We start from the raw sequence: 27,213 nt of genomic DNA, 5'->3' as shown, positions 1-27,213 counted from the left end.
TGGACGTATGTCGATGTTCGACCGACGAGAGGCCTCAGGACGTAGTGCAAATACTTTGACAGGTTGTGCAATGGAGAACGATTGAAATCGACAATTGGCTGAAAGGGTACGTCCGGTTTGTGGATCTCGGGTAAGCTATAGATAGTGTGTGCTCAGCCATTATGGCATAGCAGCTTGTAGTAGAGGTACTTTTTCTCAAGTGAACAAATTTAAACACGTCTCTTAAGAGTTCCTGAAGCTCTGCTTTTATTTTCTTTGTTGGATCGCGGTTTAGCTTGGTCTGGGTTACTCTGTCTTGGAGCATCTCGGACGTCTTTGAAATGCATTGAGTTCTGTCTAATATAGCGGTTGCGTTGGCTTTGTCAGCTGGAAGGATTACTATACTTTCATTGTTCTGGAGTCTCTTTAGGGCATGCTGCTCTGGAGTAGGCAAATTGCTGGATTCAGTTGATCGTCTAAAATGCAATCGTCTAGAAAGCGCTCATTCCTCACATTCTTCATTGTGATGAAGGGACCTGTATGGGTCCCGAAAATTCATGTTTTAAACCATTTTTTCAGTACTTTGGCGACTGTATGTTTATGTATGCTGTCAGCAACAGCAGCCTGAGTACGACAAGGAAGAGGTTAAAAGTATCTTCATACAGTAACGTGGAGAAAGTAACATTTATGTGCTTCATGCTAATTTGTGCCAAGAACGTACCTCTTGTGGCATCATACTGCAACAAAAAGCCCGGGACTTCGCATGTGTGCTTGGGTGCAGCGAATTCAAAGCTAGGAGTGGGTGGCTGTTGTGTTTTAAAATGCACTGCAATATTGTTGGCAAAGTAATCAGCGGTGAAAGTGGATACAAATGCTATTGGAGCCGCTAATTGGCTTCGTGACTATGTGCCAGGCATCCTTGCCTCTTATGAGATTGCAGACATATGAAACTGCTTTATTCTGTTGTTTTCTGCTAAAGAAGATTCTGGTCATAAAAGAATGAATGTTTCCATGGTAGCAAACAGAGCAAGCAACGACTAACTACGTTGCTGTGTGGGAACATGGATAGAACTGACCAGTGCAAGCCGCTGGTTATCAGAGTAATTGGAAGACTGTTGCTTCAGAGGAAAGACCATGCCTGTGAACTATGTCAGCAAGGCCAAGGCTTGGATGACATGAGCTCTGTTTAGTGACTGTCTAAAAGAGCTGGATGAACAAATGGGGACAGCAGAAGAGGAAAATCTGCTTGGTGCACTGTACTGAAATAGAGCTGCTAACCCTTTCACTGTCAGGTGCTTCTGGCCATGACGTATCCCCAGTGTCGGCTTGGTTTCAGGGAATGAGCATATCAGAGAGTGAGCTTAGCAATTTATTTTTTATTATGACTGCTATACAAATAACATACTTAATGGAATATGCACATTTCTGTGTTCTGCAGGTGTTGTTAATTAACATCATCATCAACCTGACTATAAATAAGGTAAACGAGGACGATGTGAAAAACAAAACCACTGCTTGATACAACTTGAGAGTCCAAATCTGAGCTGGGCTCATTCAGAATCAGAAGAGCCATTGCTCCAGTCTGCAGTTAAAGGTCCCACACGGTCAGCCATATGAAAGTAACGCGATGGAGGGTGCACTTTCAGTGGCCCGTGCAATGGGGAGAAATGACACATTGTGATATCAAGATGGCAGAGAGAGATGAAAAGAGGCTAAAACAATTTCATTGCTGCTGCTAGCCGCAAGAGAGGGCGCAGCAAGAGAGTGAAAGCATCGATCGAGTCATATGTCAGTCTATTGGAGAGACAACGGCGCGTACCCCTGAACTTTGACACGCCGTAGCACACACGCTAACAGAGTAAAAATAAAAACCTGCACACTTGGGGCAGATGGCAGAACAACCCTCGTACGCTGTATGTGCGAACCGTATGATCGAGCACGAGTGAGTAGCATGCGCGGAACTACCACAGCCTCCAGCAAAGAAGAGGGTTGTGCGCGGTCCTCCGTACTCTTCAATATACTTACCAACACAGCGCGGGATGAAAATACGAACTTGTAGGAAGATACGGCAGATGGCGCACCCAGTCCAAGCGCACCAGCCTTACACTCACCCACGAAGTTTTGAACGTGCAGTAGAGAACGTACCGGTACATCAGTGGCACTGTAGGGGGAGGGGGGGGGAGGGGCCAGTGCGAAAACTTAATGGTACGTTTGTGACAATGTGAAAGGGTTAAACATCATCGAGCTGGAATTTTTTCCGCAAGTTGGACATTGTTGATCCAGCCATTGGATCAAGGCTTGATCACCTGTGTGAAGTGTGCATGATCTTAGAAAGTCTTGCTAAACCTGCACCATAAATGGGACACCAAGATTGATCTGTTTATGGGCATAGAAATGTTATCTGCGTCCTAGCAGTCTATGAGCAAGAACATCATTGTCGACTGTTTCAGAAAGGTTGGCATAAAAACTGTGTGCGGCCCTTCGCACGCACAAGACTGCAATGAAGTGAGCGAAAGAGAGATGCCTCCACCGTCAAATTTTGCTGATGCGTAGCAGCAGCTGAGCTGGGAAGGCAGCGTTCCTGAGGATGTTGGCCTTAAAGGCTTCATCAGTAGCGATGAATGTGCTTTCACAACTGAAGAGCCGGACAAAATAGCGTAATAATTGAAGGCATACAAGAAAAAAATCGTTGTAGAGGACAGTGACGACATAGACAGTGACAGCTCAATGCCGTTGACATTTTGAGCCAGCTATGAACACCACATAACATCGACACTCATGAGCAAACTTCAGGCAAAAATAACTGACTTCAAAGCTACACAATGAAGCGGGTTGTCTCCTGCAAAGATGAAAAAATAAAGGTTCCCCAGTTATAACTATGCTTCAGATAACTCGCTCCTATCTCGGTTTGCCGCAGCAACTTGGTGGTCAGGGTGCTGGACTGCTAATCGAACGCCACCTAGACTACTGGCTGATCCTGATGACACGGCAGCTGCTTTTCGGTGGAGGTGACGGAGAGGCGTCCATGTGCTGTGCAATGTCAGTGCATGTTAAAAGAACCTCAGGTCATCGAAATTATTCCATAGCCCTCCACTATGGTATCCCTTATCGCCTATGCTGCTTTCATTACTCCCTGATCCATGAAGTCGGTAAATGACTTCCCACCCACGCAAGGTGCATAAAGCCAACCTCTCCAACTGCTCTGTTTTGTGGGGACCTCCTGCTTGTATTCCCTATTCCCATCAGTCTGCGAGAGATGATGATGGTGATTATTATAATGGCCTTCCTTTTGAAGCAGGCGATCAATGAAAGTTCGGATCCAGCTGAAATAAAAGTTGAAAAAGAATAAAATGGGAAAAAACAGTCCACAGTTCATTCGCTATCATCTTGTACACTCTCTTACACATGCGTTTGCCACCAGTATTCCAGCCTTAGTTTGGCAGTGGGTCAGCGTTGCTTGATGTCATTAATAGGTGTCTGCAGCACTGCTTGGTTTCATTTTCGATGACGCTGCCCACTTCGTGGCAGCAACACGCGAAGCTTGTGCAAATTTTTAAGTCGTGGCATTTATCTTCATCAATTAGTCAAAATTTCGAGATGTTCACAATTCGCTGACAAAATACTGCAAGGTAATAAAACGCATGGCACAGCGGGCTAACGCAATATTTCGAGATATGTGATTTCGAGGCAACGAAGCTTTACAGAACTACTTTTGCCTTCTATTTGCTTGACGTTTCTAAAATCACTTGTAATATCCTCATGAACACGTATATCCTCATGAACACATATAGTTTGACTAAAGCAGAATGGAAACATTGTAAGGATGGGTGATTTCATTTGCGGTACTGACAGACAGAAACTTTGATTCAATGATGTTCGCAATATACAAAATGTTTTCCCGAAAAGTAACACCTCGTTATATCTAGATTCAACTGAACTTCTGCACAGGATTTTCAAGGGGATATTTTGAGAGTTAAATACATATAAGCACTAATTCGATATATCCAAGATGGATGGCAGTATGTTTATTTTGTCAAGCTATGCTATCTGCCCACTGCCCCAAGAAGATGTATAATGTTTTCTGGAGAATAAGTTAGTTATGGACTGAGGCGAGTGTAGTATTTTCAACGACCATGATCTGGGGCTGTATGGTGCAATCGGGAGTGGATTTACTTACGAGGACGAGGATGCAGTGTGGTACAGCTGTCATTTGCACCCTTTTGTTCCCAGAGAGGTTCTAAATTCTGATCTTCTTTCTCTAACTCTTATGTGATTGGTGGAGTGTAGGCAAAAATTTGCACAAGTGCGTCGATCATCGGTGCCAATAGCAAATAATTAGTCGCATAAGTAAGGATGTGGTGCAGAGAGGAGTGGTTTGTTTTGAGCTGCAAAGAGGCAAGTGAGCTTCAAGCGTAAGATTTCACAAGGCCACTAGTTATGGAATGTCATCTGTGGTTGCAAAGGGGTGTGATTTGTATTTGTGCTGCGATTGGTTATGTTATGCAGAGGTTGAACTACTAAAGGTCATCGCCAAGTTTGTTAGCTTACACAACCTTCTGCATACCTTGGCAGACGCTGAACCATTGGCAACGTGATTGCATAATCAGTATCAATTGCTGGAGGTCAACCAGGCACTTTGCTTCATATTCCCAAGGAAAAAAAAAAAAAAAAGACAACCCAGGAAACCGTTCACCTAAAAAATGTGGGCGATTTCCTTCCTATAGACATTGGTCATTAGAAATTCAGATCACTTCCTGAAGTGCCATTTCTTTTTAAAGTTCATTTGACATTCTACCTATGTTGAAGGCTGCCTTGTTAAGTTCCTGTTGTATCCTTATTTCTTGTTTCAGTTTCGTTTCTTTCAGTGTACATATCGTCATCGTCATTCAATATGATTCCCTATATAGGTGGCTTCACTGTGACGAATAAAGGAGGGTTTTTGCATACTGCGCTTGCGTGGTCCCGTGTCATGCGTCTGGTTTGAATCAGACACCACATATTGGCGACGAGGATCAGTATCGGAGCCATGTCACTCGGGTGTTTCCCAGCACCGCCCCCTTTCTTGCCTGCACCCGCGAGGAAAAGGTGGACCAGTTCAAGGACGCGCTTGCTGCTCTGGATACGCATTTCGCAAGCGCTATGAATGATTTGGTGGAGCGGCGCCGGTTTCACCAAAGACGACAACTGCCTGGTGTGACATTTCAAGCATTTACAAACAGTCTTCGGGACCTTGCGTCTACTTGCAATTTTGGCAGTGCTACCGATAGCATGATTCGAGACCAATTACTGGAAGGCACTTCGTCACGAACAACCCGTGAACGCATGCTTTATGAAGGGTCTTCGCTTACATTGCAGCGTGCTGTTGACATCGGGAAGCAAATTGAGCAAACACAACAAGAGCTCGGGGAATTGGCGCATAGCACTGTGAACAAGATTCAAGATGTGCGAAAAAGGTCAGACTCTGAGCAAGGAAGTTGTTACAGGTGCGGCTCGTCATCGCATATGGCTAAGTCGACTGCATGTCCGGCGAGGAACAAGCGTTGCCACTCTTGTGGAAAAGTTGGTCACTTTTCAAGCATGTGCAGATCGAAGGAAATGAAATATGCCGTTCGAAAGCCCGAGAAGGCCAACGCCGTCACGGTACTTCAAATCGGTGACCGTAATGCGTCGGCGAAAGATATTCGAGCCAACATTTCCATCAGGAAGATAAGATTGTCGTTGATTGTCGACACAGGCGCTACGGTTTCTTTGCTCAGTGAAGAGCACTACCACAAATATCTAGCCGACACGTACTCATTACGACCGCCGACTGCCAATTTGTGTAACTATTCCGGAGAACAAACCAAGTTAAGCGTATCTTACAAGGGAAACAGAGCCAGTGTGCTTTTTCATGTCACAAAAGGGCACTTCGCTGCTGGGGCTTGATGCTGTTCGGAGCCTAGGAATCACTATCAACGGCTCAACCTTGAATTGCTGCCAGGTGACATGCCCTGATTCACTGCCTTCAGAATTTACGCACCAGTTTGCGCACTTGTTCACGGAACAGTTAGGGCATGTGCAAGGCTTTGTTCACCATGTTAAATGCCGTTCATCTGTGAAACCAGTCGTTGCGAAACTCAGACGCTTGCCGCTCACGCTACGGCGACAGGTATCGGTAGAGATACAATGCCTGCTAGCCGAAGATATAATTGAACCTGTCGACGCATCGGAGTGGATTTCACCGATCGTCGTCGTGAGGAAGGACGGTTCAATTAGGTTGTGTGTGGACCTACGTGAAGTGAACAAGGCAGTAATTGCCGATGCTTTTCCTCTTCCGCATACAGAGGAATTACGTCATGAACTAGCTGGAGGAACGTGCTTCTCAAAGCTCGACTTAGCGTCGGCATACCATCAGCTAGAACTGGCTCTGGAAAGTCGGGGACTGACCACCTTTATCACACATGAAGGATTGTTTCGTTTTAAGAGAGTGTGTTTTGGCCTTGCATCTGCCCCTTCAGCCTTTCAGAAAATGATGCAGCATATTTTGAAAGATTGAAAAGGCATACTTTGTTACATTGATGATGTGATTGTGTGGGGCAAGACACGTGAGGAGCACCACAAGAATCTACACCAGGGGCTAAAACGCATTGGTGATTCAGGTTTGAAGCTCAACCAGAAATGCACGTTTGCTGTTTCAGAACTATCCTTTTTAGGGCATACGGTGAGCTCAAAAGGGCTCACACCATTGCAGTCTAAGGTTGACGCTATTGTCAAAGTGCCTGCTCCTCACGATGTTGCCACTTTGAGATCATTTTTGGGTCTCGCTGGTTACTTTGCCGCGATTTGCTGATCTCGTCGAGCCGTTTAGAAGGCTCCTGCGGTCTGGTCAACAGTTCACGTGGGATGATGAGGCTGAGCGTAGCTTGCAGCTTGTTAAGACAGCTTTGTCTTCAAGCCCAGTCATACAAATGTTTAACCCAGACCTTGATGTAATTGTTACGAAAGATGCTTCTGATAAGGATCAGGGAGCCGTTCTTCAGCAACGCGATGGTGACAGCGTACGCACGGTGGCCTTCGCATCACGTGCCCTGACTCCTGCTGAGCGGAAGTACTCCGCTGGGGAACGTGAGGCCCTTGCTTGTCTCTTCGCGTGCGAGCGCTGGCACGTCTACTTGTGGGGTAGAAAATTTTTGTTACGTATGGACAACCAGGCACTGGTGACGTTACTTTCAGCTGCCGGTACAGTACGCCGACCTTTGCGTATATCCAGATGGTCAGCTCGACTTTTGTATTATAACTTCGACATAGAGTACCAAAAGGTATCGCAAAATGTCGTGGCCGATGCGCTTTCACGCCTACCTCTTGACTGTGATTCGCAGCAGACGATGCAGGAAGAAATTGTGGCCGTTGTATCAGAGTGCCTAACAAAGGAACGGCTGCAGGTGGCCACTGCTGCAGACAGCACACTGCAACAAGTTGTTGTGCACGTGGTACATGGTTGGACGCCTAGAAAAGCTTTGCCAGCAGAAGTAATGCCGTACTTTAACGTGCGGGAAGAGCTTTCTGTCGTCGATGGCCTTTTGATGCGCGGCAAGCAGGTAGTTGTTCCGAGTGAATTAACCTCGCTCCTTGTTGGTTTTGCGCACGAAGGTCACCCAGGAATTGTGAGGACGAAGCAGAGACTACGTGATCTTTACTGGTGACCGCGTTTGAATAAGCAGGTAGAAGAAGCAATCCATTTTTGCCATATCTGCCAGGCTGCGGACAAGTCCGCTAAACCGTCGTTTGCACCGCTGCAGCCGGTGACGTTTACAGCGCTACCATGGCAGAAGTTAGCAATGGATATAGTGGGACCGATTGGCTGGGCCCCTTCAAACTGCAGGTACATGATATCGCTGATCGATTATCATTCCAAGTGGCCTGAGGTTGCCTTTTCATCTACAGTGACGTCTCAGAGTGTGGTCGATTTTTTGCAGACTGTGTTCAGCCGAGAAGGCTATCCGGAAGAAATTGTCACAGATAATGGGCCTCAGTTTAGTTCGCAAATGTTTGAAACATTCTTGAGAGAGAGAGGGGTATTGCGCATCGTTGTTCTTCTCTGTACTATCCACATGGAAACGGCGCGATTGAACATTTTAATCGCGTGCTGAAAGATTTCATGCAGGTTGCCTGATTGGAGCAACGGCCCCTCCAGGCTGCTGTGGTTGACTATCTCGGCATATATAGGTCGACGCCGCATGCGACGGCGGGTGTGTCACCAGCTAAGTTGCTCCACGGGCGCCAGCCAAGGACAAGACTCAATACAATGGGTTTGCCGACAAGAGAGGGTGGCCGTGCCGGTTCGAATAAAAATGTTCCTGCTAGGGTTAGGACGAAGCAGATGTATGCAAAACAGTATACGGACAGGAGGCGAGGTGCGAAAAGACCAGCCTTTAGAGCAGGGGACTTCGTTCGTGTACGCAAGACAGCAGACGGTGGGAAAGCGTCGGTAAACTACACGGGACCTTTCAAGATTGTCGGCAGAAAAGGCAAAAATAGCTTTTTGATGAGCGACGGTCGTTGCTGGAACGCGTCTAAACTAGTTCGGGTTCCCTGCAATCAATCGCAGACAATAGAACAATGGGCATGGGAATTGCCTCATCACTGCTCGGGTACCGCTGGGCCTGAAAGCCGCGCAGACGCTGAACAGGGTGAATTGTTGCGATTGCCGGAAACAAGGGCTGAAGTTAATGAAGACGTGGTTGCTCCTTTAGAGGATTCGGTGGAGCAACCTTTGCGTCGCAGCACTAGGGTACGCCGACCTGTAGAAAGATTTGGGTTTTCTTTACCTGAACAATAAGTGTTTAGTTCGTGTTATTTTGGTTGTTGCAAATTACTATGTTGTATTTTTCAAGCGGGAGGCGATGTTGTATCCTTATTTCTTGTTTCAGTTTCGTTTCTTTCAGTGTACATATCGTCATCGTCATTCAATATGATTCCCTATATAAGTGGCTTCACTGTGACGAATAAAGGAGGGTTTTTGCATACTGCGCTTGCGTGGTCCCGTGTCATGCGTCTGGTCCGAATCAGACACCACAGTTCCCAAGTTTAGAACCAGTGCGTCACCATGATGGCATGAAATTTACAGCATATCATGACAAGCAAGTAAATGACACAGCCCACATTTCATGAACCTAATTGAACCCTGGTCTAAAAACTGTGTAACGTCTGAAAGATATGCAAGGCTATAGTAGCTGACCGATTTTTCATTTTCGGACTCCAATAATACGGACCTGCACAATATTTCCGACTTCATTCAGGAAATGTTGTGCATTCCGTAGGAACTTATACATTTTCACGAAATATTTTTTTGGACTCTAAAGTGGATCCGGGAATCAGATTTTTCAGACTAAATTTGGCTCCAGCAATACTGTGGAGATTGTTTATCACCTGAAGGCTAATTTTTTTTTGGCATCACAGGGACTCGAACTGACAACGTCGTTGCAACGAACTGGTTCTTTGCAGCTGTGAAAGGCACCATCCGAGATTTAAACGGAGTCAGTCAAACAAACTAGCTGGGCTATTTTGTTCATCGTTGCAATCTGAAGTAGTGGCTGTGATGGTACGTTCTTCGTTGTCATCGCCACAGCCCACACAGAGTGCACGTTCAAAATGAAGCTGAAACACAATTATTGCCACCGCCACTCGCGGGGCGATGCGCAGCGAAAAGGGGGCCAGAGGTGCATTCACACAAGGCTTCTCTTTCTGCTCGCTTTATTGCCTCGAGATCCATCTCATGGTCTTTGCAACTATTGTTACCCATGGAAGCAAAACATCCCTGCTTCGCACGGTGCATTCATCCATTTGCGGCATGACCTGCAGCTGCGTCATACTTGTGAAGTGAAGTGGCGCAGACATGATTCTGGCTGAGATGGTCTAATTGGAAAGTTATAGGTTAGCGTGATCCGCTTCTGCAGTGTGCTACTGCACATGCGCAGATCACCATGAAGGAATCGTACACTTCCCGGCGGCACGGCTGCGTTGTCGGGACCACTCAGTGCGTGTGCGTGTGGCGGCTTGCTGTATTGGATCGTGCACACGGGCAGCGCACGGAAATCAGAATAGCAGATCGCCCTATGCTATAACTCTATTATTGACATAAAGGAATCTGGAAAGCGGCGAAGTTCGTGATTATTAAAGGTGACCTTTCGCACATTAAGTGATTTTTTTTTTTTTAAATTCACAAATTTTTTGGACTCGGTCCTGCCAAGTTTAAAAAATCAGTCGACAACTTTATTTCTGTGCCTTATGCCTGCCTTCTCCTGTGCAAAAAAGCATCACTGAAAACCGTGGTTGTGTGTTTGCTGTTTGGCAAGGTTGCTGTGCTGTTTGGAGAAGCTTTGGTGACCTGACCTTTGTGTTTGTGGGTTTTGCTTCTCAAGGAGGATCTGCCTGAGCAGCAGGAAGAACCAAAGGTGGAGGGTCCTCGTCTTCCCATCTACATTGAGGACCACATGTACGCCGTTCCCACTGTACTCCTGCCACCAGAGACCGTTCGAAAGGTATGCTGAACTGTGGTACACAGCATAAAGTGCCTTTTTAGTTGACTGGGCCCTTTGCTTCTTTGGGTATAAACCTGATTAGGGTGTATAGTGACACCTCATTATAACGAACAGTTAAAATATCGGAAAATAGTTCGTTATATCCATAATTTGTAATATAAAATTTTGTAGAACATACATGCAATAGCAGCAAAATTCAATCAGAAAAGGCACAGCAACTCGGAGGGTGCTTACTTGGGTCACGTCTATTCATTTACGCACAAAGAACTGCATTATCGCGGCTTGCTTTTTTGTGTTGATTGCGTTCCGTTTCACACTCTGTCCCACAGTTTGTAAACACTCACCAAGGGCAAACTCACTTCCCTCAACAGCACTGCAGTGGCGGTGCAGTCAATCCAATGCAGCAAGTGCTTCTTGTGAAGTCGGAATGGTCTCATCATCTGCAGGGTCAGCCTTAACTTCGTCTGCGGGATGTTCAGAAACTTCCACAGCTGTTTCGGCGTCCGTCAGTACATCCGTGATCACTGCGATGTCGTCGCCACCTACAAAGTCTTCTGCAGTCATTGTTGCAGGCATGTCACCAACACGACGCGAAAAATCGTTCCAGGTCTCATCGAGCTCGCGGAGCTTTGTTTCTGCTTCATCAGGATCGTCACCATCATCACTTGATGCACGGGCCTCTGCTGGAACAAAACCTGCATGCCGAGAGCAGTTGGCAATTGTTTCGCCTTTCACGCTGTCCCATGCCGCTTTAAGCATTTGGATTACTCCCAGCAAGTTGATCTTCAAGTCCTGCTTCATACGAAGCTTCACGAGAAGAGTGTCAGTCTCCTCTTGTAAACTGCCTTGAAGACCCTGATGACGCCCTGATCTAAAGGCTGCAGCTTGACTGTACAGTTAGGTGGAAGAAAGCGAACTTCAGTGTTATTGAGTGCGACATCTGTGTTGTGTGCGGTACAGTTATCAACGAGGACGCACGCTTTGCGACCCACGTGCACATGCTCGCAATCCCAAGCATGCAGCCACTTCACGAAAAGTTCACGCGTCATCCCCCTTTTATGCATCTCGGGTTTTGAAATCTCCCGATGACGAAAAGTCGCAGCTTCACAGTGCCGTCCATGTTGGTGGCAAGCAAAACAGTCATTTTGGCCTTTCCTTGCTTCCCGTCATGGCACGGCTCTTCACGCACGTCAAGGGTATGTCTGTGTAGCATCTGCCGAAACAGGCCCATTCTGTCCGCATTAAAGAAGTCCATGAGCTGATACAGTCGAACCTCGATATATCGAACACGGATATATCGAATTATTGTTTATATCGAACACTTTCTATATCACGCGGAAAATCGCATGCATTTTTAATTTTTTATTTCGAACGGCGTCAGTTGCCAAATGAATAAATCGAACTCCGCCACCCCAAACCATGTGCACTCTGTTGACAGGAGGCGAGCTTTCCCTCAACGCCCTCGAAGATAGCGGCGGTGCGATGGGCGTTCCCGACTGCTGCGCACGATCACTGCATATATCGGTCGCGCCGAGGGCGCCATTTGAGCGTAGCGGCGTATGCATGCGGCGGCTTGGCCGGGCTAGGGTGGCTAGCCTGATTTAGTTTGTCAACGACTAACCGCGTCTCGGCGCCGCCACTTGTGCTGTGCCAGTCGTTGTTATCGTGTGTGGCCTAGGCAGCCTAGGGGGTCTAGGCCTGTCACGGCGTGGTCGGTGTTGTAATGGCTGCAAACGCGAAGAAGCGGACGACCCTGACATTTGCTGCGAAATTGGAAGTGATCCGCCGCGTTGAAAATGGTGAAAAAAAGTCAAGCGTCGCCGAAGCTTTCAGCATACCGAGGAGCACTTTGAGCACTCTGCTGAAAAACAAGAGTGACATAAAGGCCAAGGCGGAACAAAACCAGCACTCAGGTGCGCGGCGGGTGCGCAAAGCTGCCTTTGAAGACGTTGAGAAGGCGCGGCACAAATGGTTCATCGACGCAAGGGCCCGGAATATTCCTGTATTGGGACCGATGATACAACAGAAGGCCAAGAACTTTGCGTTCATTCTCGGTGCCGAGAACTTCAATGCCAGCAGCGGTTGGCTGCAACGTTTTAAGGCCCGCTTTAACATTGTCGGGAAGACAGTCTCGGGGGAAAGTGAGGACGCCAATGAAGGCGAGATCAAGAAGTGGCTTGAAGAAGAGTGGCCTAAGATTCTCGTCAAGTATGAGCCCAATCAGATATTCAGTGCTGACGAGACGGGCCTGTTCTGGCAAATGCTTCCGCGACAAACGCTCGACACGCGCGGAGACAAGTGCCACGGCGGCAAGCAAGGCAAGGCTCTTATTACAGTTCTGTTGGCTGCGAATACGGACGGCAGCACGAAGCTGTGGCCACTTGTCATAGGCAAGTTCCAAACCCCGAGATGCATGCGCAACTGCCCCAGTGTTCCGGTAACATACGCATGGAATAAGAAATCGTGGATGACTCGGGAAATATTCCAAAAATGGTTGAAGGCATGGGACTCGGAGCTGGCGCGTCAAGGCCGGACGGTTTGCCTCATCGTTGACAATTGCACAGCACACCACACTGATGTCCAGCTGAGCAACATTGAAATTAAGTTTTTGCCGCCGAACACGACGTCGAAGCTGCAACCATTGGACCAGGGCATTATTCGCGCTTTCAAATCCATTTATAAACGTCGGCTGATCGACATCTTGCTTCTCAAGCTGCGGATGGGCCAAGAGCTAAAGATAGACCTTTTGGGTGCCATTCAAATGCTGAAAGCCTCGTGGGACAGCGTCAAGCAGTCGACAGTAGTTCACTGCTTTCGGCATGCGGGTTTTGTAAGCCACATTGAAGAAGCTTCCGAGCAAGCAACTGAAGAATCAGCGTTGGACGACGGCACAGAGGAAGAATGCCAGCTCGAAGAAACCTGGAGCCAGTTAGAGCGCTTTGTCGGTGCTGAGCCACACAGCATGTGCATTGATGACTTAGTTGGCGGTGATGACAGCACCGGAACAGTGGCGGAGTTGACAGATGTAGACATTGCGGCGGAAGTTACTGCTGAGCGGCCAAACGAAGACGCTGCCGAGGTTGATCCCCGCTCCCGACTGCAACTGAGGCTGTAGCTGCTTTGGACCTTGTACGCCGCTACTGCGGCACAATAGAAGGCGCTGGACTATCGCTTGTGGACCGTTTAGACTACGTTGAGGACGCCGTGGTTAAGCACGCGGTTGCCAATTTGAAGCAAGCTACGCTGCTACAGTACTTTAAGGCAAAGGAATAAATACTTTGTTTGAAACTTCAAGTGAGTATTTATTGCGCCACTGTGCCACGATTGGTTCATTGATTGATTTGTACTAGTTTTTGACGCGTTTTCTACGTGATTTTATATATCGAATTCCGGCTATATCGAACTATTTTGCAATCACCGCGCTGTTCGATATATCGAGGTTCGACTGTATTTTGCAAGGATTTGCGGCCACTCCTCTTCCAACCACTTTGTCATGCTCTCGTAGTTAACTATCTCACTTTCACCAAATGTCGTTTTGCCTACGATGTCATAGCGTGCCTTGAACCTTTGCAGCCATCCGGAGCTGGCGGCGAAGTTTTCGGCATTGAGGATATAGGCAAAGTTTTGCTTTTTGTTGAAGCATCGGTCCCGACACCGGTATGTTTCGAGCTCTGACATCCAAAAACCATTTGTAGAGCGCCTTCTCCACGTCGCTGAACGCAGGGGGCCGAAGACGCTGTGCATTTGCCCGCATGGTCTCTTGTGCTTGTGCCTTGATGACAGCTTTGTTCTTCAGAATGGTACTCAAAGTGCTCCTTGGTATGCCAGATAAGTCCGCAAGAACGCACTTCTTTTCGCCGTTCTCCACACGTTGAATTATCTTCAGCTTGGGTTTTAACGTCAGTGCTGCTCTTTTTTTCACATTCATCGTCATCACGCACCACACTCGACACGACCACCGCCGCAGCCTCCACAGAACGCTACGACGGCTACGCCGCAACGCTAAAACGCAAAGAGCAAAAGCAACATTCGATCGCGCTGCTGCCGCCGCTGCTGAAGCGGCGCTGTTAGCGATTGTGAGATGCAAATGATTTCTTTAGCTGTCAACTCTTAATGCCGACGTGGCATCTATGGCACTGTCAGCGCCTGCGAGGTAGTCCTGAACGTTTGCTGCGCCGCACAACACACTTGTAGTGCAACGAAGCCTGCCTCCTGCTATTAAAGTGAGGTAGTGCTTGGCGTCGCGAATTTCGTTATATCCGTTTTATGCCAAACCGCCTTCGCTATGGGAAGTTAAAAATACATGTCTGACAAAAAATATTTTGGAAGAGTTTGATATATTCAATAATTCGTTATATGCGTGTTCGTTATATCGTGGTTTGACTGTACATAGCATTAGGCAGGAATCTCAAACATGCGAAGCTGTACGATGCAGCTTTCTGGCTCCAAAAATTTCAGCCTTCGTTTGGAAAGCTAGTGTGTGAGGTTCTTTTCTTTAAATCTTCTGGCCACCTTGTTCTGTGGCTTATTCAGAGACAGCAATCTAAATGGATGACCAGACCGACCAGTTTAATGACGAATACTTTTATGTACAGACATGGACGGGACGAGAGTAGAACGAGCAAGTGGGACGATGACAAAACACAAATTGTCAAAAAGTCACCAAGTTGTTGGATGGAGAAGCCGGTGCAGACGCTCCGGGTAGTCAGAGTTTTGAAGGATCGGTGCAGTAGGGCCTCGGTAAGCCCAGCGGAAGGCTAGGCCACCGGACGGGGCCCAGTAGAGGCAAGAGGCCTCGAGTTGCCTTTCCACGGCCGATGCGTCAGGCCTCCCCGACGTGCCTGGGCTCAGCACGGCGCCGAACGCTCGTGCCAGTGAAGAGCTGGTGCTGTGGCACTCCCGGGCCCGACCACCGTTCCGAGTTTCGTGGACGACAGGAGAACAGGACAGGATACGGCCGGCAGGCCCCAGGTCTGGATCCCCAGGTCAGGCCTGGCAGAAGACGCACCGCTCCGAGCTCCTTGGACAGCCGATCGGCTCCGCTGCTCGCCTGTTCTCTCCCTCTCGTGCCTCGCGCTCCTCGAGCCAACCTCCACGTTTTTCTCTTCTTCTCTCTCCAAACGTGGTTTTCTTCGTCTTTTATCCAATTATCACATGTTCTTCACATAGTGACAGCTTCACAAGTCAGCTTTACCATCAGGCTCGTTTTCCAAGTAAGGTAAAAAAGGCATCATACCTAGACAGTGTGCATTCTTCATGAAAATGAAAGAGGTGCTGGCTTCTTAATCGACATGAACTTTGAACTGACTCCAGCTGCTTTCAAGAGCAAGTTGCCAGACAATCCACCATCAGTATCGTCTCATAATTTTTCTTTTTAGGATCAGTGACTGTGATAGTAACCATTGTGCTCTTTGAATAGCCTTCTCTGAGCCATCGTGAAGCATTACCATTTGGTGCTTATGCAGAAGAAAAGGCCAGACATATTGGTTGATTTTTGCACATTTTATTTATAATTAGTGTTGTTCTTTTCTACTTGCTTTTATTTATTTTTTCTATTGACATTGTTTTGCAATTTTCTGGCTCCAGGTTTTTGAGGGATGAATTCTGTCTCTGTCCGTGCAGCCCGCATAGCATTATCAGTTTGAGACCTCTGGTGTAGGGCATAGAGGATGCGGTAAGAACAGCTGTGTTATGCCTGGCTACCATCTGTGCTCTGCGTGGAGCCACCATCGTCATGTCTGCCATGCTGCTGTCTCAGTTTGTCAGGAGCTGGCCCTATTAGTGTGCATGCCCAGATTGCCGTGACAACGCCAAACAGTTTCAGGTACCTAGCAGCCGTTGGCACATTTGCTTTCTCAGGGCTATCTGCGTATGCATAGTGGCAGCATGCAGTGAGCAGTAGTGGTGCTTATGCAGAGTTGACAAATGTCTGTTCCTGGTGCTTCTTTCATTTATTCTACATCAAATTGAGGTTGCTGAACAAGGATTTAACCGAAGAGCAAGGCATCCGTGTGCTGTGCGATGTCGGTGTACGTTAAAGAATTCAAGGTGGTAGAAATTTCCAGAGCCCTCCACTACGCCATCTCTAATAGCTTGCGTTGCTTTGGGACATTTAAACTCCATAAACCAAACCACCCAAACTGTTTCCAGACACCAGTAAGGAATTCTTCAGGCTTCGGCAGCGTGTGAGAATATGGCCGCTGGTTAGATAAGTGGAGCCGGCTGTGCTGGCTGTTTGCCATATGTACTTATGTAATTGTCTCATCACGAATTCCTTTTCCCATGTCATTTTCATCTTCACATAAACAGTATTCGCTGGCACTGAACTGCGACACAAACAACAGGGCATCATCTCTGGCTATAATTTTTCAATAGGTAGATGTCCAAACGCTAGAAAAATGCACCGGAGATCAAATTTACTTGTCCCAGCTGGGCAGGCAGCATGACCGAGAGTGCACTTTTGATCTCACTTCATGTCTTCTAGTCACTCCTGTTATTTCTTTCTTTATTTCTATAGGAAAGTGTTTGCGGCAAGATCGGTGCACCATTATAAATTTTGCGAACTTCGCTGCCATTTGCATTTCGGTACAGGCAAAAACCAGAGAAGGTGCAGCGGTGCCGTAGCGGTAGAACATCCGCCTCGCATGCAAGAGGACCGGGGTTCAAATCCCGGTGCCACGCAATTCTCCACCGGATGAAAGAAAAAAAAAAACCGCGTGTTGATGGAATTGCATGAACAGGTTTGGGGTGCGACCTGATGCCGGTGAGCACCTCCGGCAACGCACTCCCTCACCAGAACAGGAGTTGGCCACCCTGGTGCAGTAATTGGCCGCAACCTCCTATGATAAGCTCCATAAAACCCCATAAAACCCCGGCCCTCAGTCACCAGCGGCCGCGGAACAACTGACCACGGCGGCGGTCAGACCTGTGACGCAGCAGGGGGTGCTAAGAAAGCCTGGCTCCGCTGGACAGGCCGCCATTGGAAACTGACCCTGGCAACGTTTAATGCTAGAACCCTAGCTAGTGAAGCTAGCTTAGCAGTGCTGTTAGAGGAACTAGAGGGCATGAAATGGGATGTCATAGGGCTTAGTGAGGTTAGGAGGCCGAATGAGGTATATACTGTACTGAAAGATGGGCATGTACTATGTTATCGAGGCTTACCAGAGAGGCGACAACTAGAAGTAGGTTTCCTTGTCAATAAGTATATAGCGGGTAATATAGATGAATTCTATAGTATTAATGAGAGGGTTGCAGGCATCGCAATTAGGCTTAATAAGCGGTATAAACTGAAGGTTGTACAAGCCTATGCACCTACATGTAGTTATGATGACCAGGCAGTTGAAAGCTTCTATGAAGATGTAGAATTGGCAATGCGAAAAGTAAAGACACAGTATACTGTACTAATGGGCGATTTCAATGCCAAGGTAGGGAAAAAACAGGCAGGAGACAAGGCAGTAGGTGACTATGGCATTGGTTCTAGGAATAGCAGGGGGGAGTTACTAGTTGAGTTTGCAGAGCGCAATAACTTACGAATCATGAATACCTTCTTCAGCAAACGGAAGAACCGGAAATGGACATGGAAAACGGAGAGACTAAATATGAAATCGACTTCATAATGTGTTCAACCCCCGCCATTATGCAAGATGTAGAGGTAATCGGGAAAGTGCGATGCAGTGACCACAGGATGGTGAGGTCCCTAATTAGCCTAAATCTGAAGAAGGAACGCAACAGATTAGTAAGAAAGAAACCCATCAACGAATTAGCGGTGAGGGGGAGGGCAGAAGAGTTCAGGATCTCGCTACAGAATAGGTTTTCAGCTCTAACTGAGGATGGCGACATTACCCTAGAGGCAAGGAACAATAATTTCAGAGATATCATTACTGAGTGCGCGGTAGAAGTAGGCGGTAGGATAGTTAGAGAGGATACCGGTAAGCTGTCTAAGGAGACGAAAGATTTGATTAAGAAACGCCACAGTATGAAAGCTTCCAATCCAACAGACCAGATCGAATTGGCCGAGATATCAAAGCTAATCAATAAGCGCAAGGTGGCCGATATTAGGAAGTATAACATGGAGAAAATTGAGCATGCTGTAAAGAACGGGGGAAGCCTTAAAGCGGTAAAGAAGAAATTGGGCATAGGCAAAAACCAGATGTATGCGATAAGGGACAAGGCGGGCAACGTCATCACTAATATGGAAAAGATAGTCAAAGTAGCCGAGGAGTTCTATACAGATCTCTACAGTAGCCAAAGTAGTCAGGACCGTAATGAGATTGGCGGTAGGGAAAAACAGTCAGACGTTCCACCAGTGACGAAGGACGAGGTCAAGAAAGCACTAGAAACTATGAAAAGGGGGAAATCAGCTGGAGAGGATCAGATAACTACAGATTTGCTGAAGGACGGGGGGGGGGGGGGGGGGATATCGTGCTAGAAAACTTGGCCACCCTGTATACGCAGTGCCTGGTGTCATCGACGGTACCGGAACCATGGAAGAATGCAAACATTATCCTCATTCACAAGAAAGGGGACTCTAAGGACCTTAAAAATTACAGACCAATCTGCTTACTGTCTGTTACATATAAGGTATTTACTAAGGTAATCGCTAATAGAATCAGGACAACCTTAGACTGCAATCAAGTAAAGGATCAAGCAGGGTTTCGGAAACGGTACTCTACTATCGATCATATCCATACCATCAATCAGGTGATAGAAAAATGCTCGGAATATAACCAGCCCTTACACATAGCATTAATTGATTACGAAAAAGCATTTGACTCAGTTGAAGCCTCGGCGGTGATGCAGGCATTGCGAAATCAGGGGGTAGACGAGCCATACGTGAAAGTGCTGGAAGATATATATAGTGGCTGCACAGCAACCATAGTTCTGCATAAAGAAAGTAACAAAATTCCCATAAAGAAAGGTGTTAGGCAAGGAGACACAATCTCCCCAGTACTATTCACAGCTTGTTTAGAGGAAGTATTCAGAGACTTGGAATGGGAGCAGTTAGGGATAAGGGTAGATGGAGAATACCTCAGTAATCTGCGATTTGCTGATGACATTGCCTTGCTAAGCAACTCGAGGGATGAACTGCAAATAATGATTGATGACCTAGACAGAAAAAGTAGAAAGGTAGGCTTGAAAATCAATATGCAGAAGACTAAGGTAATGTTCAACAGCCTCGGGAAGGAACAGCAGTTTACATTAGGTAGCGAAATACTGGAAGTAGTAGGCGAATATGTCTACTTAGGACAGGTAGTAACCGCAGATCCAGACCACGAAAAGGAAATAACAAGAAGAATACGACTGGGATGGAGCGCATTTGGCAAGCACTCGCAGATTATGACTAGCAGCTTACCAGTATCGCTCAAGAGGAAAGTATACAACAGTTGCATCTTGCCTGTACTCACCTATGGGGCTGAAACGTGGAGGCTAACCAAGAGAGTTCTACTTAAGTTGAGGACAACCCAGAGGGCTATGGAACGAAAAATGGTAGGGGTAACATTAAGAGATAGAAAGCGTGCAGAGTGGGTCAGAGAAATAACTCAAGTTACCGGAATTCTAGTAGAAATTAAGAAAAAGAAATGGACATGGGCAGGACATGTAGTGCGAAGAGAGGATAACCGATGGTCGCTGAGGGTAACAAACTGGATTCCAAGGGAAGGAAAGCGTAGGAGGGGGCGGCAGAAAGTTAGGTGGGCGGATGAGATTAAGAAGTTCGCAGGGGTCAAGTGGATGCAGCTAGCACAGAACCGGGTTAAGTGGAAAAATATGGGAGAGGCCTTCGCCCTGCAGTGGGTATAACCAGGCTGATGATGATGATGATGACAGGCAAATAAATTTGTTGGTTACTATGTAATCCTGTAATGGACCAACTGTATAGGGCAATGGTGCAGATTATTATGGTGGTTTGTCTTCAACTCATTTGATGGGTCTTGAGCGCGAAAAAATGCAGCAACAAATCTTGGCTATCTTTACAGCAGTGGATAAGCAGCGGCAACTTGTCTTCTGGGGGCAGACTTTCGAAAATGATCACTAGGCGGCTTTCAGTGGCATCCTACTTTCTCATTTTAGTTATCTGCAGTCTCTGTTGCAAAAGGCTATCAAACATGCACACACATAATAAGCAATACCCAAAGCACAGCACTGCATTCGGCCTCTAGTGTCACTCATATTTGGTATTGCCGTGTCCAAGGGCCTGCAAGCATGCATGCAGCTCCAGACACCCCGGGAAATGGTAAAAAAAGAAAGTCCACAATCAAGGAATTTGTTGTCATGAGAGCTGCCGATGCAGCACAGCAGAGGGCATGTCGCTTATGACTGCCGGAAGTGCTGGCACAGGGACTAAAGGCTCTGTTGTTTTCTGCTGCTTTCTCTGTGTGCGGGTGAGCAGCGGTCATGGTTGGAAACGTCAGGTTGGCTACACCGGGCCTGGTGAGAACTCAGCCCCTTACACTCCAGCCGTGTTGACGTAGACCCGTACCATACGGTTGGCGCAGCGCGCATGTGCAGAACGCCATTTGTCCAGCACACTGCCTGTCGGAAAATTCATGAAGCAGTGTCCCAGTAGTTTCTGCTAGCGCGCTCTGCAGTCTACGTCAGAGGCGTGGGTGGTATGTTTTGGGATATCCTGGGCTGGCGGCTTTGGTGCGTCCGACATGGAATGGGCACATGCTGCAAGTTGGTGCGATAGTGGTTAGAGTGTGCCGAAGTCGCCAAACACGTTGGAGGTTGCGGGCCATTGGAATTGAGAGGGTCTCGCTTTGGCCACTGTGACGCCGCGTCGTGTGCACGCTCGTGTTACGTCAGAGTATGAATGCGGCTTAAGGGGAGACGAGGGTCTTAAAACTAACTTTTTTAGTTATGGCTAGAATTTCATGAAACTTTGCACACAGATGTGGTTTTCTCTCCTGATTTCAAAAATGTGATTACAATTGAGCTGGTGGTCTTAGATCAAAAGTTATGTAACAAAGTCCAGAGCATAATTAGTGAATTTCTTACGCAGCTTTAATGAACTTTCTCATTGCATTTTGTTGCTTTTAATTACATGGATTGATAGCCAAAGTCTTCCCATACCCGATGACATCCTTCGTTTTCCTCAAAAAGGCACGTTATCCTCACATATTATGGTGAGAGTAAAAGGCTGCATTATTTGAAACGAACTCATTAAGCTAATCTCAAATTGACATTTATCCATTGCCTAATCTAAAAAATTAAAAATGTCATCGGGTACTTCATTTCTCTCTGAAGAAAATGGTACCAAAGTTATTTGTGTGAACTAAAAAGAAGTTATCAAAACCCTGTGTAAGACTGTAGAGATCGACCAAAAATATGAAACTGAGAAAACGGCATTTGAAGTTTGACCACATATTATAACTTGAACAATCAGTAGCCTCACTGTGATATTTTTCACCAAAAATGTCATGCTCTTCCCATTTCCAAAACTGTCTTTGGATTTTGAATATGTCAACTAAAACTGAAGCTATCACCATTACCCATGGCCAAGGTAGTGTATGCCATTAGAAAATCAGCAAAATTTTTTGATATGCAATATTATTTAAATGGCAATTTGCAAAAACCTCGATAGAGTGATGTAAGTGTTGGATCACCCCCTGATCTTTTCAATATGACTGCAGTGATGCTAAATTTGTCGTTGTCACTCGGCGACAATGTAGAGAAAAAGCACAGTAAGGCTGAGTGCAGTGTCCAGAAACAGCACTGAGAAAAACTTATTTGCATTTTGAGACCTTTAATTTTGCTACACTGCAGCTATGGTAATATAAATGGAATCGTTGTGAGGCTTTGTTTCTTATGAGAAAGGCTATATACTAAACATATAATAGTACCCTCCCCAAATACTGGTAAAAGCTTGCCACAAAGTCTAAATATACCGCCACTAGAACCAGCGTGAGAAGCTTAATTTACCACTTCAAATGCCTGTGGCAGTGCCCTTCAAGGCAAACAAATACTCAAAATTACGATAAAACGGTCTTGCAATATTAATAAACTTGCACAAAGTTGAAGGCTAGAACACAGCGGCATACTAAAATGACCTAATAAATTGGCTAATGTTCCAGAATGAAACTTTGCTGTACAGCGCATGCAGGGCCGCACGCGGGGTCCCTTGCTGGAGCTAAAGCTCGAACTTTCACACCCCTTGATCGCAGCGACGCGATAACTTCGGCAATAATAATAATAAAAAAAAAAAAAGAACGAAACCGGCGACGGCATGTCAGGCTCGCCTGTCGTCTGAAGCGACGCGATAAAAAGCAACGAAGTGGTAGCGTTGGTAGGGGCCATGAGTATCAGCTGAACAGTTAAATCTATCGATGTTATCTTTGACGCCTCTGAACCGATCGCAAACGATTATATGCCGCCGGACGTGCTGCAGCTAGGTCGAGAACACGCCGCGCGACCCTGGCAGCGCAGCCGCCGTACTCGTTCTTCGACGCGCACTCGCTAGGCGCTTCCGTTTTCAATACACTCCTGATACGGCTACGTCCACCAAGCTACGTTTAAAGACCAGCACCAGATGCGGGAACGACTGATAAGATCGCGAAAGCGCATCATAAACGAGCGGAGCAGCAGCTACGACGAAGAACGTTAAAAAAAAAAAATGGCAGGTCGGTCGCGCTGGCCAATGGGAAGCGCGAGACGAGGGGCTCGCTTCGCGAGCGCGCGCTCCAGCCAATCAGCGGACCGGAAACGGCTTTCGGAAAACCCGCGACGGCGGTCGTTCTGTTTAAGCGACGTCATTTGGAGATGCCGCAAAATGCGCACAAAGAAACAAACTTCAAAACAAGTCCAAGATGGCGGCGACCTGCCGGCTGCTTCACCCGCGGCGCGCGCGGGAAGTTCGAACAATTTTCACCTCTTTTTGGCCATTTCGAGGCTCCCGTGGCGTTTTAAAAGTCGATTTTATCGTATTTCCCGACCGAATTCAGTGTTGATATTTTGAAGGCTAGTGCTCAAAGGTACAAACATTCCGAAAATGCGTTTTTCTCAAAATCAATTTTTCGCCTATTTTTGACCAGTTTAAGACCCGCGTCCCCCCTTAAGGGGGGACACCCCTCTTAAAACGTTTTTCCTTATTTATGGGTGGATCTGATTGAAACTTGCAGGGTTAATATATTTTGCATGCCGATTTCAAATATCGGATTAGTTTTCTTGTAGATAAAATAGTTTTTGAAATATTACCTAATTCATGTTCTTCATTTGGAGGTGAGTTAATTACTAAACACTTTATGGCATGATGAGAATAGGCCTGCCAAAGTGGTCTAGAAGGATGATAGAGTGCCGCTAGCCATGAATTAACGTGCTAGAAGAATTGGAACCAAAGTTACACAAAGTCAAAGTTTTATGTCTAAAAGCCCGAATTGGCACCTAAAATTGATAATTCTGTAAATGTTGCCGCATAACAACTGTACATATTCTAGTCCTATTGCACTGTCCAAGAGTTTTTCTTTCTAACAAGACAAGAATGAGATCTGCAGCACAAATAGTTCAAGAGATATCTGTCCTCCAAAATTGCAGCATCCTCAAAATTGCAGTTTTGAGAAAATGAAAAATATTTCACAGTATGTAGGTGTAAATTGTGTCAATGATTGAAGTTAAATATCAGGTTCTTTCTTCTTCTTGTTTTCTTTAAATTTCACTCCTCTCCTGATTACATGGACCAATCAATCTAATTGCAGAATACAGAATTTATTTACACTATATACACTTTGCAGCACAACTTCACTTCAGTCAGGGTGCGGCCTCTCGTCACGGCACCCGAAACGAGTCTCCCGTTTTGCCGCGTCGCTCGGACGCTTCAAAGTCGTTCTCTCCCTCGAATTCCTCCTCGCCAGGCTCCTGGGGAATCCTCACGTCCCCCGTCGTTTCGCCGCGGCTGTGGCTGGTGAAGACTCCTTCCACCCCCGTTACAAATGTTGACCGCCAGCGCCCGTCGAATTCTCAGAATCGGACTCGCTGGCTCGGCGGGGATGGTTGCAGGCAGATCGGATCTCTTCGGGAGCGACGCTCTTTTGCTGGTCGTCCGTGCGGCGCCAGCTCGCAGGCCGCCTCACAAGTTGGGACAGTAGAGGCGTCTGCCACGGCCGCTCCGTTTGCTTACAAACACACACACACTTTGCAGTCCTTCCACTCGCTCGCCTTTCCTTTTTAGGGCGCGAACTTGACACCTCCACCGCCACTGTGATGCGTGGCTTCTTGGAACGCATCACATCTCACACAACACCAGTGTGCGGCTGGTGTCCTTGGTCCCTCTCCGGCGCACCATGACTACAAAAGCTAAAGCGAAAATGGAAACAAAAGGGTCCTCGTTCCCCCTGAGCAACGGAGCTGGTGCTCACGCGTCGGCAGCGCGTCAGGCAAGGCGCGGGATGCCTCCGACCCCCTGCAGCGGAGGGCGGTCAGTCGGTTCCGTGTCCCTCTTACGAATCGTCTCCAAGGTCGCGCCCTTTCTGGCAATTTGGTGTTTCCGCGTCCTGCTCTTTGTCCACGCACCGGACTTCATTCGTCGCTCGCAAAAGCTCCGATCGAAGCGCTTTTTGCCTACGTTTCTCTCTATTGAGGGGAATATGGGCTTCTTCCCTTGACGAGGATCTCGGTCACCCTTGTGGCCAGTCCGCCCGCAATCAATCGAGGCCCGCCCCATTTTTGCCCGGCGCGACTGCCGTGCTGCCCGCGGATCGGGCGATTGACTTGCGACTTTATCTCCCTTTTCAAGCAAAATTTCTGCAGCAGCTTCACCGTGAACGCACGCGCTCGAGCTGTCCTCCGTTTCGTTCGACGTACCGCTGCCAGTTAGCTCACGCATGAATCCGTTGAATTCTGCAGCCCTGTCATGCGCGCAGTGCCCTCTTTCTGCACTGTCGCCATCGTCTGGCTCTGCTGCGATGACCGTTACAGCCACATCTGTCTGAGCACATAGCTCACCGTCGTCACAACCCGCATCCCGAGCTGTCATTCCTACGCGCACCACGGGTGTCGCTTCTTCCCTCTCCGGATTTGTGACATTCTGAACAGCATCTCCCTCAGATGCCGGCGTGCTGTTCTGAGCATCGCGAAGCGCAGTGTCAACCGTGTTTACGTTGGTTTCTTTTGTTTCGCCAGAACGCACCTCAAACACCTCAACAACTGCCCCCTCCTTCTCAACCTCGGCCTCATTGCCGCCTTTCGATTCTACCAGTCTGCGGTCCAAACTTTCCGCTCTCTGACCTTCTTCGAGACTCTCCGCAATGCCCGTCCCTTTCTCTGGACTCGCCGCTTGTTTCTTGCCGGCCGCCGCTGCCCTGACAGCTTCCTCGTACTGCAAAACCGCTGCTGCCAACTTCATTTCTGCAATTTTCAGTTTCAATTTTAACCGCGCCATCTCGTCGGCAAACGACAACCCCGAGCCTCCGCTGCTGCCCCCTACCTTTGCGCCCGCCACCAGCTCCATCTGCCCATCTCCAGCACCCCGGCCCCATCCTTCCCCGCTACGGTCCCGCAAACTATGCCCCACAGTTGTCATAGTGCGCCGCGGAAGAGGGACCTACAGACACCAACCTGTGTCGTGCTCCGAAGATGGCTTGGCCCGCTGGTCAGCGCCCGAGGTTCATGGCTCAGCCCTGTCTCCTTTGTTGTCTTGCCTCCGTCGATCCGATGGCCGGTCCGCTTCAAATCGGAAGATCCTTGCCGACTGCGCCAGTTAAATATCAGGTTCTTTCTTCTTGTTGTTTTCTTTAAATTTCACTCCTCTCCCGATTACATGGACCAATCAATCTAATTGCAGAATACAGAATTTATTTACGCTATATACACTTTGCAGCACAACTTCACTTCAGTCAGGGTGCGGCCTCTCGTCACGGCACCCGAAATGAGTCTCCCGTTTTGCCGCGTCGCTTGGACGCTTCAAAGTCGTTCTCTCCCTCGAATTCCTCCTCGCCAGGCTCCTGGGGAATCCTCACGTCCCCCGTCGTTTCGCCGTGGCTGTGGCTGGTGAAGACGCCTTCCACCCCCGTTACAAATGTTGACCGCCAGCGCCCGTCGAATTCTCAGAAGCGGACTCGCTGGCTCGGCGGGGATGGTTGCAGGCAGATCGGATCTCTTCGGGAGCGACGCTCTTCTGCTGGTCGTCCGTGCGGCGCCAGCTCGCAGGCCGCCTCACAAGTTGGGACATCACAGAGGGAGGAGGCGTCTGCCACGGCCGCTCCGTTTGCTTACAAACACACACACACGTTGCAGTCCTTTCACTCGCTCGCCTTTCCTTTTTAGGGCACGAACTTGACAATTGATATGACAACAAGATCAGAAACAAGTGGAAAGTGATCTAAAGCAAAACTTAATGGCCTATGCCTATTTGAGCCAAACTTGTGCAATAGGAAACATCTGAAAGGAAAGGTCCATTTGGGTGCCCAAGACAAGATAGCCTGCTCAGTAAATTTTCCTTTGTGGTCACTGCATTTACCTTGGTTTCATGAGAGTGGCAGGGTTCCCTCTCTAAAAAAAATAAATAATAATAATAGCAATAGCAAGAACAGGACCGGAGATATCGATCTCTTCCAAAATTGCAGCACCCTCAAAAATGATGTTTTTGAGAAAACAAGGAAAAGCATTTCAAAACATGTAGATTTAAATTATGGCAAATGTCTGACATATCAGTGTATGATCAGAAATGGTTGGGAAGTGAATTAAAGCAAAAATTAAAGTTCTATCCCAATTTGAGTCAAAGTTC

General features: G+C 47.5%; 1 protein-coding gene across 2 annotated transcripts in view; it reads left to right on the top strand.

The window, feature by feature from the left end:
* LOC146171894 (uncharacterized) overlaps window positions 1-27,213 on the top strand; it is an 86,742-nt gene that overhangs the window by 7,701 nt on the left and 51,828 nt on the right. For both annotated transcript variants that reach the window (XM_084586258.1, XM_084586259.1), the window contains one exon: window positions 10,380-10,499. In XM_084586258.1, coding sequence (XP_084442384.1) covers window positions 10,380-10,499 — 120 coding nt within the window. The remainder of the gene's footprint in view (window positions 1-10,379; window positions 10,500-27,213) is intronic.

Source organism: Amblyomma maculatum, unplaced genomic scaffold (genome assembly GCF_055883805.1).
Source record: "Amblyomma maculatum isolate TAMU_Amacu unplaced genomic scaffold, ASM5588380v1 scaffold_16, whole genome shotgun sequence".
Classification (NCBI taxonomy): domain Eukaryota; kingdom Metazoa; phylum Arthropoda; class Arachnida; order Ixodida; family Ixodidae; genus Amblyomma; species Amblyomma maculatum.
Note: the sequence above shows the minus strand (reverse complement) of the source record. Positions and strands in the feature narration are given on the sequence as shown.